Source organism: Ovis aries, chromosome 19 (assembly GCF_016772045.2).
Source record: "Ovis aries strain OAR_USU_Benz2616 breed Rambouillet chromosome 19, ARS-UI_Ramb_v3.0, whole genome shotgun sequence".
Taxonomy (NCBI): domain Eukaryota; kingdom Metazoa; phylum Chordata; class Mammalia; order Artiodactyla; family Bovidae; genus Ovis; species Ovis aries.
This window is the reverse complement of record NC_056072.1, coordinates 21,649,032-21,667,372: the sequence shown is the minus strand read 5'-3', so window position 1 is coordinate 21,667,372 and position 18,341 is coordinate 21,649,032. Positions and strand designations below refer to the sequence as shown.

Here is an 18,341-nt window from a genome sequence, read left to right as displayed (position 1 = left end):
GACATTACTTTGCCAACAAAGGTCCATCTAGTCAAGGCTATGGTTTTCCAGCAGTCATGTATAGATGTGAGAGTTGGACCATAAAGAAAGCTGAGTGCCGAAGAACTGATGCTTTTGAACTGTGGTGTTGGAGAAGACTCTTGACTGCAAGGAGATCCAACCAGTCCATTCTAAAGGAGATAAGTCCTGGGTGTTCATTGGAAGGACTGATGTTGAAGCTGAAACTGCAGTACTTTGGCCACCTGATGCGAACAGCTGACTCATTTGAAAAGACCCTGATGCTGGGAAAGATTGAGGGTGGAAGGAGAAGGGGACAACAGAGAATGAGATGGTTGGATGGCATCACCGACTCAATGGACAAGAGTTTGGGTAAACTCCAGGAGTGATGGACAGAGAGGCCTGGCGTGCTGCAGGCCATGGGGTCACAGAGAGTCTGACATGACTGAGCAACTGAACTGAACTGAAAGTAGCAAGAGGTTTCTTTGTTTTTAAATGTCTGTTTATTTGGTTGCACTGGGTCTTAAGTACAGCACGTGGGATCTTCAGTCTTCATGGCAGCATGTGGGTTCTTTAGTTGCTGCATGTGGGATCTAGTTCCCTGACCAGGGTCACACCTGGGCCTCCTGCATTGGAAGCTTGGAGTTTTAGCTATTGGACCACCAGGAAAGTCCCAAGAAGTTCTATATAATTGTCTTGTCATAGGCCTCTTTGTTGTTGCTGTTGTTCAGTTGCTCAGTCATGTCTGACTCTTTGCAACTCCATGAACTGCAGCACACCAGGCTTCCCTTTCCATCACCATTTCCCAGAGTTTGCTCAGACTCATGTCTATTGAGTCAGTGATGCCATCCAGTCATCTGGTTCTCTGTCTCCTCGTGCCTTCAGTCTTTCCCAGCATCAGGATCTTTTCCAATGAGTCAGTTCTTCGCATCAAATGGCCAAAGTATTGGAGCTTCAGTTTCAGCATCAGTCCTTCCAATGAGTATTCAGGGTTGATTTCCTTTAGGATTAACATAGGCATCTAACTCTTTACAAATATTGAGTGTATTTTTTTGAAGTGTAGTTGATTTACAATATTAGTTTCAGGGGTACAGCAAAAGGATTTGGTATATTTGCAGATTATATTCCATTAAAAGTTATTGCAAGATGATAGCTATACTTACCTGTGCTGTAAAGTGTATCCTAGTTGCTCACTGAGTATGTATTTTTGATACCTGACCTGAGAATCTTGTAATCAGCCATGTGAAATGCCTGAGACACACATTATCCTGATTGTGTAAGTAGGAAAGCTAAGTCTTAGGTTAAATCATGTGTCAGGTGATGGGGAAAGGAGTCAAGACAGGTGCATTTGCCCCAACTTAGAATCTAGAGTTGCACTTTGCTGTGATAACTGCTGCCAGGATTTAGGGTGTTCATAGGTTAAGGCAACTTGAAAATGTGTGCCTGAGAGCTGGGAGATGTGCTTATAGCCAGTGATGAAGTTGGCCCCTGCTCTGCTGTCCATCCGTATTTTCAGAAGTAAGGGGTTTAGAAATTTCAGCAATTGCTAGACAGTGGGATCTCAGAGACTTCCTCTTAGCTTTCATTCTCTATGTCCTTTTTCCATGATAAAATCATTTCATTTGACTGCCCAAGGCTAGTGGGAGAGAATTCATTTTCCTCCATGAAGCATAGACAAATTTCTGACTTCTCTGCAAAAGTCAGCGGTGCAGCACCCCCCAGTGTTTTTATGCAGCCAGCCCCTTGAAACACCCCCAGAGCCCCACATGAGTCGAGGGGATGGGGGCATCATGGAACCTGGCCTCCTGGCCTAGAGATCGCTGCTTTCTCCAGCTGACCTTCTCTTGCCAAAGGCATAGCTGGGTCTTCAACCTGTTTTTCGTCTGTCTTCTCCCTCACAGGCTGAAGACACCAAGATGCAGGAGATAATGAGGCTGGCTCATGAGTTTCTCCAGAATTTCTGCGCCGGCAACCAGCAGAATCAGGCTCTGCTCCACAAACACATAAACCTGTTTCTAAACCCAGGGGTAAGACTGGAGGCCTGTCTGGGACTCTGTGCAGGGAGGAGGACCGCGGGGGGTGCAAGCGGGAAGAGAGGAGGACCACGCGGGGTGCAAGCGGGAAGAGAGGAGGACCGCGGGGGGTGCAAGCGGGAAGAGAGGAGGACCGCGGGGGGTGCAAGCGGGAAGAGAGGGGAGCAGCTTGTTCTCTTGCTGTCATGGCCGCTGGGACTTGTTATGATGCAACCTTCATTCCAACGGGGAACATTTTGATCGGCTCTCAGGAGGACGTAAATACTTTATGGGAAAAAAGGTAGAAGGAGCGAGGAAGAGGTGGTAGATGCAAGATAAATGTATTTTCTCTTAGTAGCATTCCTCATTACATCAAACTCCAGCTGCAGCAAAGTACCACTTCTCACTGTCCAGCCACATCCTCCTGGGGTCGTGCATCAAGTTCTCCATGTTTACACAAAACATAATGCATCCGTGTAAAACATAATTGTGTTACATTTTAATTACATATGTTTTTCATATGTTACATATGTGTCATGCTTTTTTTAATAGGAAAATGATGGTACACTGTACACATTGTTTTTGTATTTTGCTTTTTTCGCTTACACATCTTGGCTATCTTTGTAAGTCAGAGAGATACAAATTTTTCTCATTGATTTTCATGACTAAATACTTCCCTGGTGGCTCTGCAGTAAAAGAATCTGCCTGCAGTGCAGGAGACACGGATTTGATCCCTGTGTTGGGAAGAGCCCCTAAAGGAGGAAATGGTAACCCACTCCGGTATTCTTGCCTGGAGAATCCCATGGACAGAGGAGCCTGGTGGGCTAAAGTCCATAGGGTCACAAAGAGTTGGACACGACTGAAGCAACTGAGCACGCATGGACAGAATGGCTGTAACTTTTCTGAAACCATTTCCTGATTAATGGACAGTTTGGCAGTGTCTGAATTTTGGCTCATGAGCAATGCTGCAAAGGACAGCCTTGTGCATTAACACATGCTCACATGTACACACACAAACACACATAAATACTCGTCCATACTGCTGGAGCTTTCCAGAAAAACAACTGCTGCATTGTAGAGTCATATTCCATCTTTGTCACGTTAACGAAAAGGCAAAAGATGAAAAGTTTAAAGCCCCTTACCTCACACCAGTCATTAAACCTAATAACTCTGTTAAGTCTAGATAAAAAGTAGAAAATGAAGCTTCTGAAGGAAAACATGAAAATACCCTCATGACCTTATGGAAAGGAACGTTTCTCACACTGAATGCAAAGACCACTAGTCATGCAGGAAAATATCAGTAAATCAGACTTTTTTAAAAAAATTAATGCGGAACTTCGTTGGTGGCCCAGTGGTTAAGCCTTCGCCTTCCAGTGCAGGGGGTGTGGGTTTGGCTCCTGGTCAGGAAGCTATGATCCCATCCACATGCCTCTTGGCCAAAAAACCAATATACATGAACAACAGAAGCCATATTGTAACAAATTCAATACAGACTTTAAAAATGGCCCAAGATAAAAAATCTTTAAAAAACAATTGAGAACTTCTATTCATCAAATGACACTGTAAAGAGTAAGCAAAGACAAGCCACAGAGTGAGAGAGAACATTCAGTGTTCAAGTCCAGGAACAACTTCACCCCCAGTAGAAGTAACAAACTCCAGAAGGTCCATGAGGAAAATCACAGCCCACTTTTTCAAATGAGCTAAAAACTTTAAAATGGGATGCTCTGAGATTATCCAAATGGCCAACAAACATCACAAAGCCCTCAATATGGTTCCTCATCAGAGAAATGCAAATCAAGGAAGATACTTACAACAAAATATGAAATTGAAAAACTGACACCACTAAGTGTTGGCAAGACTATGGAGTCGCTGTAATGTAGAATGTAAATTGTTAATCGGTTTCAAAGCTGTCTGGGAGTATCTTCTAAAGCCAAATGTATTTGAACTCTGCAACCCAACGATTCTACTCCTGGGTATAAAGCCAACAGAAATGGATACATTGCATTTATCAGAAGACATTTGGAAGAATATTCAGAGTGACACTGTTCATCACATATGTCATAAGAATTGTGTCGCTACTTACTCTCAAGACTGGTGGTGGTGGTGGTGATTTAGTTGCTAAGTCACTCCCCAAATGCCCATCAACAGTAGAACAGATAAATGCACGTGGTATATTCATGCGATGGAATGTGCGTAGTGGTGACAGCAAACAAGCTAGTAACACACACAGCAACACGGATGATTCTGTTGCAGTTTGAACAAAAGGCAGGTAGAAGAGGATGCTTGAGGTTCAAGACTGGGCAAAACTAATCTGTGGTTGTGGAAGTCAAAATAATTGGTAAACTTGGAGAGAGTGGGCCATAAGCGGTCTATTTTGTTTCTTGAGCTGGGTGCTGAGCTTCCCCCTGAAATTCATTCAGCGGAAAACTAATGGTTTGTTTACTGCCCAGTGGTTTGATTACACATGATTGAAAAAGTTGAGTTAACAGGAACGCCATCGAGAAGCGAGGATGGAGAAGGATGCTCTCGTGGGGCTGAGTGCCCCTGCCTGTGTTGGGGTAGACTCTTTCTCGCCCTGCCCTCCCTTTGACCCTGTCTCTGTGCCCTTGCTCTCGCGTCAGATCCTGGAAGCCGTCACGATGCAACACATCTTCATGAACAACTTCCAGCTGTGCAGCGAGATCAACGAGCGGGTCGTCCAGCACTTTGTTCACTGCATCGAGACTCACGGTCGAAATGTCCAGTACATCAAGTTCCTGCAGACGATTGTCAAGGCTGAAGGGAAATTCATCAAGAAGTGCCAAGACATGGTCATGGCCGAGGTGACAGCTACGTATTTCTAAATACCTTCATCTGGTGTTCTCAGGGACTTACAAATTATTTAATTTTATTTGTATAACCTGGCACCGTGTCCAGGGGCCATTAAAAAAAAAGTAATGTATGTGTGTGCATGTGCAAGTGTGTGTGATCTTGCGTGTGTGAGCTTAAACTGTAGAAACAGCCAAGAATCCAATTTACTTTTTCATAGCAATAAATCTATTTTAAGGATCATTGGCTAGGATTCTTCTGAGTAAAACAGCCCAAGAAAATTGAACCAAAATACAGTGAATTGAGGTTAATTGTGGATAGAATCCTTTGAGCCAAAGAAGTTCTTCTTGTGAATTCTGTAACTTAAAAAAGAAAATTATACACCTAATTAACTAGCTGGGAATATTGTTGTTTGATGCTTCACGAGAAGCTGGTCAGTAGAATCGGGGCAAAGTCCCCCTTGGGTCTCTGCCACCCTCGGGACTTCAGCTTCTGTAGGTGCTTGCTGTCATCTTTCCATCTTTAAAAAATAAATGGAATCTCAAGTAAATCCAGCTAACACTTGGAGTTATGGTCTTATCTACACATATGATTTCAGTGGAAGATGATATAGTGGCGTTAGAAGTGTTGGCTTGACCTGGGATACGAATGTCTTCTGTTCCATGTCCCAGGCTGTGTGATTCAGGATTGAGAAACTTACAGGCTAGTTAAATGAGATAAAGATGACAGTGATAGCTACCGTTTATTGCAGTTGCTGTTCGAGTTGGTATTGTAAGCTATTGTGGGAACATTCTCAGAGTTCATAAAGGTTAGCTGTTATTAAGTGAATAATATTGACCGTATTTATTTTGACTTCCGTGTCAGCCCTTTTCGGATCTTTCATATTTCATGCAGTGCTGAACAATTTTAACACTTAATTCTCAAGTAGATTAATAACCCTCCAGTCCCCAGCAGACAAGTTATGAATAGGAATGCCTTGACTCTTTGAGTGCTGAAAGGAAGGTGTATTTTAATTAGAATTGGATTATTTGTGATTGTGAAGAAATAAGGCAGTGTATGAAAGAGCTGTAAGAAAAATACAAAGTGTGAAAAGGAGATGGAAACATTTTTAAAGAGAAAAAAATCATAGCCCAATTATTAGGGGAAATACAAGGGCAGGCTTGAAATCTACATTTTTGCTTGATACATTAATGCTGGTATGTAGACTTTGTCTTCCCCTAATAGTGTTTAGGACTGCTGTGATATTTTTACATCTAAATGAAAATGCTGCTGCTGAATTTTTTAGTTGTTTAGTAATAAAAATGAATGAAGTGTGGATGAGTTCAGTAATATAAATGCAACTGGATTTGGAAGGTAAATGCTGACAGAACATCTGTCTGTGTGAATAGATTTCTTTTTTAATGCTTCGCCCATCCCAGCAAGCTTGTGCTATAAACAAGCCTTGCTCTCTTACTGATCACAGCTGGTTAACTCAGGAGAGGATGTCCTCGTGTTCTACAACGACAGAGCCTCTTTCCAGACCCTGATTCAGATGATGAGATCTGAGCGGGACCGGATGGACGAGAACAGCCCCCTCATGTACCACATCCATCTGGTGGAGCTCTTGGCCGTGTGCACAGAGGGCAAGAACGTTTACACGGAGATCAAATGCAACTCCCTGCTCCCGCTGGATGACATTGTCCGCGTGGTGACCCACGAGGACTGCATCCCCGAGGTGAGCGGCTGTGTCTCCAGGGTGGGTGGGCTCTGCTCGTGACTCTCCACATGGTGTGTGAGTGGCGGGGGGCGCGGCTGGATGGAGCTGACCCAGGTAGGACCTCACAGCCTTGACTCCCACGGCTCGCTTAGCTGTGAGACTTCCAGTGGCCAAAACAGCATCCTCTTGAGCCTTGATTTTGTGTGAGAGGAATGACAGGGGAAGTAAATCTTTCTTCTTGTCTCCTTGAGAAAGAACAGGGAACTGCTGCAGGGTTTCAGCTCTGGAACCAATCATTTCACCTGTTGAAACAGGAGCATTGAGCTGAACAGACTTCTCAGAAATGAGATGAAGGGTGGCTAAAGAGACAGTTCACACCAGTGTAAAACATAATAGGTTTATTCTTTAAAACAAAAACTTGCGATGCAAAAATCATGAATGACAGCTGTAAAATATTCAGGAACTGCAGGTAACCAGTAAGAAATGGAAAGTAATCTTCAATTTTACCACCCGTAATAAATACCTGTTAGGTTTTTGAAGTAAATCCTTTCAGCTTTTGTTTTCTCTATTCATATACATTAACTAGTAACAAAAAAAAAATGGATCATGCAATATATATTTTTTCTTCAGGTTTTAAAATATATTAGTTTATATTACTAGTATATATACATATGCATTTTTATATATGCGTGTGTGTATAGAGAGAGAGAGCGTGCACATATGTGGGCTTCCTTGCTAGCTCAGCTGGTATAAAGAACCTGCCTGCAATGCAGGAGACCGCGGTTTGATTCCTGGCTTGGGAAGATCCCCTGGAGAAGGGAGAGGCTCCCCACTCCAGTGGTCTTGGGCTTCCCTGGTAGCTCAGACAGTAAGAAATCCACCTGCAATGCAGGAGACCTGGGTCCAATCTCTGGGTTTGGGAAGGTCTCCTGGAGAATGGCATGGCAAGCCACTCCAGTATTCTTGCCTGGAGAACCCCATGGACAGAGGAGCCTGATGGCTACAGTCTATGGGGTTGCAACAAGTCAGACACGACTGAGCACAGCACAGCATAGATTATGTAGTATATATTAAATATATACTGTTTTTAGACTACTTTTTGGAAAAGTTACTGGATTTTTGTAGGGTGAACACTTAGAAGTGCTGTGTCATCCAAGGTGCATTTCTTTCTTTTGACTTGACAGTGTGTAGTGCCTTCCAGCAGTTTGACCTCAGCGGCCCCTCACCACAGAGCTCTTATCACTCCAAATCCTGCCCGCTTTTATTGTTGTCACACCCTTTATTATTATTATTATTTTTCAGTCTGATGGGTGTATAATGATATCTCAGAGTGGTTTTAATTTCTGTCTTCTTGATTACTAAATGAGATTCAGCTCCTTTCCATATATTGTTTTTGACATTTACTATTCCTTTAAGTAAATATCAGATCACATTTTTTGCCCCTTTTTTCCTTGGCATGTCCATCTTACATGCAGAGATCTGTAAGAATTCCTTGTGGAGATATGCATTGCAAACAGTTTCTCTCAAACTGTGTCATTTAACTCTTGTAACAGCCATTTTATGAGTAGAAATTCTTAACTTTAATGTAGTCAAACCTGTCCATCTTTTGTGGTCCCAGTGTTTTGTTCCATTCTTTACCTGGAAGTCATGAACATTTTCTCTTCCAAAAGCTTTGTTTTCAAATTTCATCTTGGTGAATTTTGACCATCAAAAAGCCATAGAAATTCAGTGGTTAAGAGAAAATGGAATGGCCATATTGGTCTGTCTTTGTCATTGTTAATTTGAGGGAACAGTCACGTACTATGAATAAGTTGATTCTTACAGAAAAATCTGTTTCTCTTTTTCAGGTTAAAATTGCCTACATTAACTTCCTGAATCACTGCTATGTGGATACGGAAGTGGAAATGAAGGAGATTTATACCAGTAATCACATGTGGAAATTGTTTGAGAATTTCCTTGTCGACATCTGCAGGGTAAGGCTTCTGGAACTAAGGAGACAGGGGAAGGGGTATGTGTGCATTGTAGAATCATAGAATGTGGCATTTTCTCTTGACTGTACAGTTACCAGTATAAATACAAGGAACCTACAAGAACTTAATTTTCTTCTGATCAAGACCTGTGTTTAATAACACCCTAGTGTTGGCATCACAGACATATATTGTTGTTCAGCAGCCAATCATGTCCGACTGTTTGCGACCTCATGGACTGCAGCACGCCAGGCCTCCCTGTCCCTCACCACCTCCCGAAATTTGCCCACGTTCATATCCATTGCATCAGTGATGCCATCCAGGCATCTCATCCTCTGACACCCTCTTCTCCTTCTGCCGTTGATCTTTCCCAGCATCAGGGACTTTTCCAGTGAGTTGGCAGATCGCATCAAGTGACCAAAATACTGGAGCTTCAGCTTCTGCATCAGTCCTTCCAACGAGTATTCAGGGTTGATATATATATAATTTAAATATGTATATATTTTAATTTTAATCTCAAGCTCTTCCTAGTCTTTTAATCCCATAAATCTGGAGGTTTGGCTTGAAATGGAAATCCTGCTTTGCTTGTTTAAATCAGGACTCAACAAAGTTTTCTGTGAAGACCCAGATAGTAAACGTGGTTGGCTTTGCAGGCCGTGCGGTCCCTGTCGCAGCTACTCAACTCTGCTCTGGTAGTGTGAGAGTGACCGCAGTGGCATGTAAACAGATGGACTTGGCTGGGTTCCAGTAAAACTTCATTTATAAAAACAGCCACCAGCCCTTAACTTGGCTCATCCCTGCCTTAAGTTGTTTAAAAATGCTTTAAAATTCATTGCTAACTTCACTTCTGGATGTGTCTACCAACTGCTCATCAGTGGACTCAGAACATGACAGTTTATAAAATTTGCTGGTTTTACCCTTCGTAATTTTTAAAATTATATATATGATTTTATATCTCAAATTAGAGGGCTAGTGAGTTTGGTAATAAAATAGATGTTAAATATTTGGGGAGAATTCCTCAGAAGTCCAGTGGTTAGAGCTCTCGCTGTCGCTGCCAAGGGCCCAGTTCGGTCCTTGGTTGGGGAACTGAAATCCCACAAGCTGCGTGTTGTGGTCAAAAAAAAAAAAAAAAAAAGAAATGAATTTCTTAAACCTGTTCTTCTAAATGTGTAATCGGATTCTAAGCAGCAAAATTATCTAAAGTCCAGGTGAAACCTGAAGTCTCCCTTCACCCCTAAACTTACACATACAGTTATTGAGTCACAGCCCACTATTTTCAGCAGTACTGTGGCTCAGTAGAGTTTTCACTGAATGGAAAGGAGTGTTGGAGGTTTGGAGAATATCATGCCCAGTGGACCTCAGTGGTAATACTTGATTAAGTATCTTGATGATATGCATTAGTTACCTATGACCTAGAGAGGGTGAATGACTTAAGCAGTTTCCTTTTAGGGTACCTAGAGGCAGCTGTAGGGATTAAGCCTGTTAGTGCCTTTGGGGGCTTTAGATTGGCCACAAGTTGGTAGGAATTAGGAAGTGATGGCCTTGTAGGTCCCATGCCAACTTGAATGTTTTATAATTCTTCACCATGATATCCAAGCTGATCTGTTTCTCTTTTACCATGATTCGTTTTTTTTTTTTTATCATTGTTCTCTTTTATTTATTCATTTATTTTTATTTTTTGGTTGCACCACACATGGCATGTGGAATCTTAGTTCCTTGACCAGGGATAAAACCCATGCTCCCTGCATTGGAACCATGGAGTCTTAACCCCTGGGCCACCAGGGAAGTCCCTAATTGTTCTCCTCCTCTTAAGAGGAGAAATACTGACTTGCAGGCTTTTGCCTTTCCTTTGTTAAGGGTAATTAGCAGAAATAGTCATAGAGTTCTTAATTTTACAAGGAACTTGCAGGTTTTGGTACAAGGTCTAAAGCACTGACTTGTCCTCCAGGCCTGTAACAACACAAGCGACAGGAAACACGCAGACTCAGTTCTGGAGAAGTATGTCACCGAAATTGTCATGAGCATCGTCACCACGTTCTTCAGCTCTCCCTTCTCAGACCAGAGTACAACATTGCAGGTAAGAAATACGAACAGAGATGCAGGTAATTCCCAGGAGATCCTCGGCAGATGGACTTGGTGCCGATTCTGGAGTGAGTGGCTGTGGACAAGCCAGCCCTCCGCGAAGCATTGATGACAGATGCTCTCCTCTTCGTGGAGAATGGTTTTTACAGGAATTGCATGGATAATGAAGTACCTGAGAATGGTTTTCTGTATCAGGTGGTTCTATGGCTGTTGATTTTTTTCCTGAAAATGACTTCTTTTTTTCTCCCTCTTTAATCTTGTTGATTCCTTACCTCCAACCTTAGAAAGACAAGCAGCTTTCAAATGAGTGGTAGTGTGTTAACAGTTTTTAAAAAAATGATGTATTTTTTCATTTTTGACCACACTGGGTCTTTGTTGTTACACGTGGGCTTTCTTTAGTTGTTGTGCTCAGGCTTCTCATCGTGAGGGGGCTTCAGCAGGTGCATGCGTGGGCTCAGTGGGTGCGGCTCCCGGGCTCGAGAGCACAGGCTCAGTAGTTGGGTGCACAGGCTTAGTGACTCTGTGGCATCTTTGCAGACCCGGGAGGGAACCCATATCCCCTGCATCGGCAGGCAGATTCTTCACCACTGGACCACTAGGAAAGCCCAACACTTAATAAAACATGTCTGGGAATCTCCATTATAACCCCAAATGTGTACCTACAGTTCATCAGAAGGGGTTACATGGCCAGCAGGAATGAGACGTCCTTGAGCCTTGATACTGCGGCTACCGCATTCCACCAGCCCCGGCACGTGCTGACCACTGGCGCCTCCTGGAGTTGTGCAGCAGCCCTGCAGCCTGTTTGTCAGCGTACTTAAGAGTTTCAAAAATGTGAATCCCTGGACCTGGGAGATATTTTCATTATTCTTGGAAAAGTCACTTTTCTTTATATAACTGAGGTCTGGGTCACTGGCTGTGGGAGTCTTACTGCGGGTCCATGGACACAGCCTGCAGGATGAAAATGGGACTTGGTCTCCGGTGCCCAGAAGAGCAGTAGTAACCATCCTTGTCTTGCATGTAGATGGAGGTGTCCTGGGGCTGATGCAGGCCCAGGCTCGTTGAATTGTAGACAGATAATCTTAATTAAGGTAAATTCTCCAAGAGAAGAGTGATACACGGTCAGTATGATATCACTGGTACATTTATTAGATACTGCTATTCTGTTACTCATGCAGAGGAGTTCATATTAACTTAGTACTCATGGTATATCCCCATTTTGCAGGTGAACAAATTGAGGCTCAGGGGATTAAATTACCATCCTCAACCATGGTCACCACTGCTAATTGCAGAACCATGATTTCAACCCAGATCTGTGTGACTCTCAAACTTGAATTCTGGAATTTTTAGTGAGAGATGTTTTCTTAGGAACTGTTGGTAACCTTCTATTTAATTTAGCTTCTCTGCTAGCCTTTGGTTATCTCTAAAGTATCATAAAGTAAGAATATCACCTTTAGAATGTCTGTGCATGGTTTTTGTGTCATTGGGGAATAAGAACTTGTTAGATCCCAAGCTCGTGAGTTGTCTAGAGGCCAAAATGTGCGCCTTACCAAGAGCCATTCTACTTAGAGCCAAATGCTTTGGTTAATCAGGATGAACTTGCTTCTCTTGTAATTAAAAGTGACCATTGCTATGAGGCAGTTCCCATTCTCCTAGAGACTGTGATCAAAAGCAAATGTCAATATCAGCTAGTCAAAGTAATTGGAAACCATTGAAACTCCCAATACTTTGGCCACCTCATGCAAAGAGTTGACTCATTGGAAAAGACCCTCATTGGAGGGATTGGGGGCAGGAGGAGAAGGGGACGACAGAGGATGAGATGGCTGGATGGCATCACCAACTCGATGCACATGAGTTTGAGTGAACTCCGGGAGATGGTGATGGACAGGGAGGCCTGGCGTGCTGCGATTCATGGGGTCACAAAGAGTCAGATACGACTGAGTGACTGAACTGAACTGAATCATTAGGGATGCTGAGCGTGTTTTCATAGGAGTTTTCTTTTTAAAGAATTTGAGGATAATTTAGCGCTTGAAATTGGCTTCTGAGAGTCAGCCCTGTTTTGAATTCATCTTCAGTCACTTCCCACAGAGCATTTCTTGAGGGCAGGGTTCTTAAAAGTGCCCAAATTGAAGGGTTTTCAAGTTGTAGTTGGGGGAAGCGTCCACAAGGCGGCAGCACTTCTTCATTCCCCACTGATGTAACTTGGGTAACCAAAGCCTTAGAGAAAGTCATGTTTCTGGGTTGTAAATTAGAGTGGAAATTGCCTGAACAGACACCCAAAGGCTTGTATCTCATTACCTTTCCCCACTTACCCTTGCCCACCACTCCCAAACAAATCCCAAGCCCTGCAGAAGTGCTATGCTGAGGGTGCTGTAGATAGATTGCAGGTAGATGGGGTGGCCCAAAGGAAGAAGGCTGGAAGCAGGAACCCCATCACCAGGATCCTGGAGACCAGGTGAGTTTGCAGAGGTCTTCCTTCCCAGCAGGTCCACCATCCTTTGCAGGCACTGGGTTTGACTTAGGTCTAAGAGGGCCAGCCTGGATCTGGGGATGGTGGTTCCATCCTGGGGGCCCAGGCACTACAGGTCCAAGGGAATCTCTTGGCTGGTACATCCTCCCCACCACCCTCAGCCCCAGCACAGTCCAGCCTTGTGACCCTGGCCTGCCCAGGCTCCATGGATGTTCCACCATTTCTTTCTTTCCAGGGATGGGATAGGCCTGCCTTTCTTGTTTGTTTGTTTCCTTCTTTCAATTTTTTTTTGCTGTGTAGTTTTTATAGGCTTTCCAGGTGGCACTAGTGGTAAAGAACCTGCAAATACCGGAGACATGAGAGATGGGTTCAGTCCCTGGGCTGGGAAGATCCCCGCGAGGATAGTGTATATACATTGTTGCATTTGTGTTTGTTGAATTTGATTCACTTGTATACATCCACATATCTGCTTTTTAGACTCTTATTATGTTAGAGTGCTAAGTGGAGTAGAGTTCTCTGTGATAGGTCCTTGTTGATGTCTATTTTATTAAAGTGTGTTTATATTACTGTGTATCTGGCATGGCATATTAACATGCCAACCTTCTGATTTGTCCCTCACCTCCTCCCTTTATCTCTGGTAACTATCAGATTTTTTAAAAGTCTTCGAATCTGTTTGTTTTATCAAGTGGTTCATGAGTCAATTTTTAGATTCCGTCTCTAAGTGATATTTTATGATATTTGTCTTTCTCTCTTAGTATTATCATCTCTGGGATCATCCATGTTGCTGCAGATGGCATTATTTCATTGTGTGTGTGTGTGTTTTTAATGCCTGAGTCATATTCCATTGTCCATATGGACACACCTCCTGTGTCTATTCACCTGTCCCTGGATATTTTGGTGGCATCCTTGTCCTGCTATTGTAAATAGGATTGTAGTGAAAGTTGGGGTGCTTGTGTCTTTTTGAGTTAAGGTTTTCTTTGGAAACATGCCTAATAGTGGGATTGCTGGATCATTTGGTAGCTCTGTTTTTTTAGGATTCTCCATGTTGTTCTTTGTGGTAGCCATATCAATTTCTGTTCTGTCGAACAGCATAGGAGGGCATCATTTTCTCCATGCCTTGTCCAGCATCTATTCTTTGAAGACTTTTTGAGGATGACCATTCTGAGTGGTGTGGGGTGATACCTCAATGTGATTTGATTTGCATTTCTCTTAATAATTAGCGAAGTTGAGCATCTTTTCATGTGTTTTTACTTTTCTTTAAACAGTGGAACATTTACCTTTTGAAATAAGGTTCTGGAAAATCTGTCGTTTTTTTCATTATTTTTCGATGACCTACACCAAGGTATTTCTTGAGGTCAGATGTCATTTATAGCTCCGCAGGGCTTGAATAAGTCAATGCTCATCCGCACTCCTTTTAAAGTTGTTACGAGAAATGGCCACAAGGCGGCAGCATTTCTTCGTGCCCAACAGGCCTTGTGTCTATTCGTGCCCATCAGCACACGTGTAAAAGTTGTTGTTATGAGAAATGGCCACAAGGCGGCAGCATTTCCTCATGCCCAACTGGGCTTCCTTGGGCAAGCAGAGCTTTAGCAAGTTAGGTTTGTGGCTTGTAAATTAGACACAGGAGCCTGTGTCTCCTTACTTCTTTCCCTGTATGTTTCGCCTCCCAGACAAATCCCAGCTCTTGCGACACCGCTCTCCTGAGGGTTCTGTCTTCCGTGGGTAGGGTGACTCTAAGGATGGGAGTCTGGAGGTGACAACCCGCCCTGGAGACTGGGGGACTGTTCCGGACTCGTCCAGTCCAAGGGCTCTGACTTCCTTTGGGTACACTGGGCTTTGTTTGGCTATGGGTGGGCCTACCTGGACCTGGAAATGGGGGGAGCCGGGCACCACTACTGGTCTTGAGGGGTGGGTTCACTTGCCGCCACTTCCTCCCAGCTTCCTCAGCCCCAGGACAGTCCAGCCTCGAGACCCAAGGCTGCCCAGGCTCCAAGGATGTGCCACCAGCCCGGGTCACCAAGACCTGACATCCCCTCAGGAATATTGTGCTATCCCCTCAGCAGAGGAGGCATTTGTTTGCCGCTTCTGTTTGTTTGTTTTTTTTTTTTTCACTTTTATTTTATATTGGAGTATATTTGATCATTTGTTTCAGATGGACAGCAAAGTGATTCAGTTATCCATATACACTGTCTATTCTTTTCCAGGTTCTTTTCCATTGTAGGTTATATAAGATATTGAGTATATTTCCCTGGGCTCTACACTAAGTCCTTGCTGGTTATCTATTTTATAATAGTAGCATGCATATTTTAATCCCAAACTCCTAATTTATCCCTCTCCCCTTTGGTAACTGCAAGTGCGTTTTCTATGTCTGTGAGTCTACTTATGTTTTATAAATAAATTCAGTTGTATCTTTTTTTTAGATTCCACATATACACGATCTCATAACCCATTTTAATTTCTTACAGTAATCTTCCTTTGCCCCTAGCACTTTACATTTGTTATCCTTTCATCTAAGAAACTTCTGTAGTATATTTTGAGTACTTTTTTTCTTTGCTATATTAAGTCCTCCTATGTTTCAGAGGGGATATGCAAGTACATCCTCCTAAAAATTGCAGACCAGTGGAGTAGTGTACCGTCCATGGTGACCTTTACCATGCAGGTCTAAAGCTACCCTGATGCAGATAACTTCAGATGAAGGCCAAAATTACAGTTTGCACATGCCTTCAGGAAGTCAGTGTCAGATTGCTGAAGTCGTTTGACTTCTTTTAAAATGAGTACAGACGTATACTATCATAGGTCTTCCTCTGCAGTTCACTTGCAAGCACTCACCTGTGGCAGATGAACACTTTTGCATAGTCACCATGAGAACCGTATTCTCCTTTTACCATTGGAGACACTGCGTGAAATAGACAAGGAGTATTCTAGGTGAGATCCACTTACCAGTTTATCAAGGCTGATTAAAACATATGGGTTCTACTCACATAACATCTGAAAAGAGCTCTGGGAGTTTGTCAGCCTAATCTTGTATTTTATATCTTGCAAGAAGTTAAAGGTCGGAGAAGTAAAGTGACTTGGCTACAGTCACACAGTCAGAATACCAGCGCTGAGGCTGTGATTCCACCGCTCCGTCCAGTGGTCAGACTTGGCATCAAGTTTGTGCATTGCCGTAAAATGTTTCTGACTTGGTCTCCGTTGGCTCGGCCACTTCTGGAACCCTGTTCATCACCAGCCACCCCCTCCCACTCTTGCCTAAGGGTCTGTGAACCTGTGGTTCAGGGCAGTGTCTGCTTCTGACCACTGTCTCGGTCACTTACAAGTAGATGTCTTCACGCGGCCTCCTCCTTGTCCTCTTTCTTGCAGACTCGCCAGCCTGTCTTTGTGCAGCTGCTGCAAGGTGTGTTCCGGGTTTACCACTGCAACTGGCTCGTGCCAAGCCAGAAGGCCTCGGTGGAGAGCTGCATCCGGGTGCTCTCTGATGTAGGTAAGACTCCGCCTCGGTCTGGATTTCACATGGTGGAAACAGGCCACCCAGCAGCGATCAAGGCCACCCTGGACAGAGCACCAGCTCCGCAGCTCTGCAGAGCTCCCTCACACCAGAGGCCGCAGACTCAGGGCTGGAACCCCAATCTTCTTGATTCTTAAACCTCCCTTTCATCTCTCCAAGCCAGCACCTCCCAAAGTTCAGAGCCAGCAAGTCCCAAAGAAAGGTAGGCTTTGAAAAGCCAGATTGCATGGTTAAATGTTAGGCAGGTCTTGGCGAGTTCCAGTGTGCTCAAGTGCATTCAGGGGCCTGGGAAGCCCCTTGTTCAAGAAAGTCATCCGTTGAATCCGGTAAACATAGTTGACCATATGGGAACTTTCTTTTCGTGCAAAGCGCACACCCACCCCCGGGGAACATCCTTTGTCAGAGATGGCGATCTGCTTCCTCCTGCCTCTCGGTGATAAAACTCCTCCATCCCCTGCCCTCTCCCCTCCTGCTCCCCATCGCCCCTTGTCGGCAGCTTTGAAAGGAAGTTATGACCATTACTTCACCCTGATTTTGTCGGTCTCTGTTCTGTTGCCCTGTTCCACCCCCTTCCCATAAATACTATGAAAAGGGAAAGCCTTCCTTCCTAAATTGAGAAGGGTTATCCGCCTCTAGTAGCTTTTTAGCTCCCTGGAGACACCAGAGATGAGTAGGGCTCTTAGCGCTGTTGAGCAGTTGTGTTCCATTGGGCTGGTTGCCCGATCGCAGTCTTCCCTGCCTAATTCCCTTTATATGCGTATGGCAAGCTCTCGTGTCTTCTTATTTACGTGGCACAATTTCACAATAAGAGATTAAACTTTTGAAAGGGTATATGTTATTATAGGTTCATGATATGACAAAATAGGGCTCTGATCACCCTGAATTCTGCCCTTATGTGATGGTGCCTCTTGAGGCTGTTGGTTAAAAGTGGGGCAAGTTGCTGAGTTGGCTAGCTCAGAGAGAAGAAATGTTTTAACAGTCTTAGCAGTGATGAGAAAAGGCAAGGAGCGTTGGTGTTTGTTAGACAGTGGACCATGAAGACTGCACAGCCCATGAACCCCAGCACTTTTGTGCTTCTGCTGGCATGGAGCTTTGAAGACAGGCGAGAGTTGTCTTACTTTTTTTTTTGAATGTTGTTGGATCTCCCAGATAGAAAGCAGGATTGTTCATCTGGTTATCTAACTTAATTTTTAAATTAACTTTTTATTTAGCAATAAGTTTAGACTTTTAAGAACATTGCCAGGATAACACAGAGTTCCCATATAGCCTTCAGCCAGTTTCCCCCGATGTCTGCATCTTACATTACCAGCTATGTTCGTCAAGACTAAGAAACTGAGATGGGCCTATTGCTGTGAACTACACTTCCAGACTTGGTTTTCAGCCCTTGTCCCACTGATGCCCTTTTTCTGTTCACAGCCATGCAGGTCACCACATTACGTTTAGTTGTCTCTGGTCTGTGACAATTTCTCGTGTCTGCATGCTCGGTCGTGTCCGACTCTGCAACCCCATGGGCTGTAGCCAGGCTCCCCTGTCCATGGGATTCTCCAGGCGAGAGTACTGGAGTGGGTCCAGACCTTCCTTATTTTCTGTGGCCTTGACCATCCTCTGATGTCCTAGTCAAGTATCTGTAGTCAAGTCCCCCTTTGTGGATTTAACTGGTTTTCTCATGATGAGACCAGAGTTGCCCTTTTTTTGAAGGAGGTTAAAAGGGAGACAACAGCTTATCTGGACAGAATAGCTTATGTCATAGTAGATGTTGTCTTTTGTACTATGTCTGGCTTAAAACAGCATTTTTTAGATGGTTGAA

The 18,341-nt window shown here is 43.8% G+C and overlaps 1 protein-coding gene and 1 long non-coding RNA gene across 14 annotated transcripts in view; one reads left to right on the top strand and one right to left on the bottom strand.

Moving 5' to 3' along the window:
- The window catches only part of ITPR1 (inositol 1,4,5-trisphosphate receptor type 1), a 348,286-nt gene that overhangs the window by 192,565 nt on the left and 137,380 nt on the right, over positions 1–18,341 (top strand). For all 13 annotated transcript variants that reach the window (XM_060402187.1, XM_027958140.3, XM_027958135.3 and 10 more), the window contains 6 exons: positions 1,899–2,024; positions 4,631–4,831; positions 6,280–6,531; positions 8,361–8,486; positions 10,429–10,557; positions 16,390–16,510. In XM_060402187.1, the coding sequence (XP_060258170.1) occupies positions 1,899–2,024; positions 4,631–4,831; positions 6,280–6,531; positions 8,361–8,486; positions 10,429–10,557; positions 16,390–16,510 (955 nt within the window). The remainder of the gene's footprint in view (positions 1–1,898; positions 2,025–4,630; positions 4,832–6,279; positions 6,532–8,360; positions 8,487–10,428; positions 10,558–16,389; positions 16,511–18,341) is intronic.
- Positions 6,527–16,458, bottom strand: LOC121817218 (uncharacterized). Its single transcript, XR_006057025.2, has 3 exons — positions 16,344–16,458; positions 15,859–15,925; positions 6,527–6,815 (listed from the first exon to the last, which is right to left on the bottom strand). It is a non-coding gene; the product is annotated as an uncharacterized LOC121817218 (long non-coding RNA).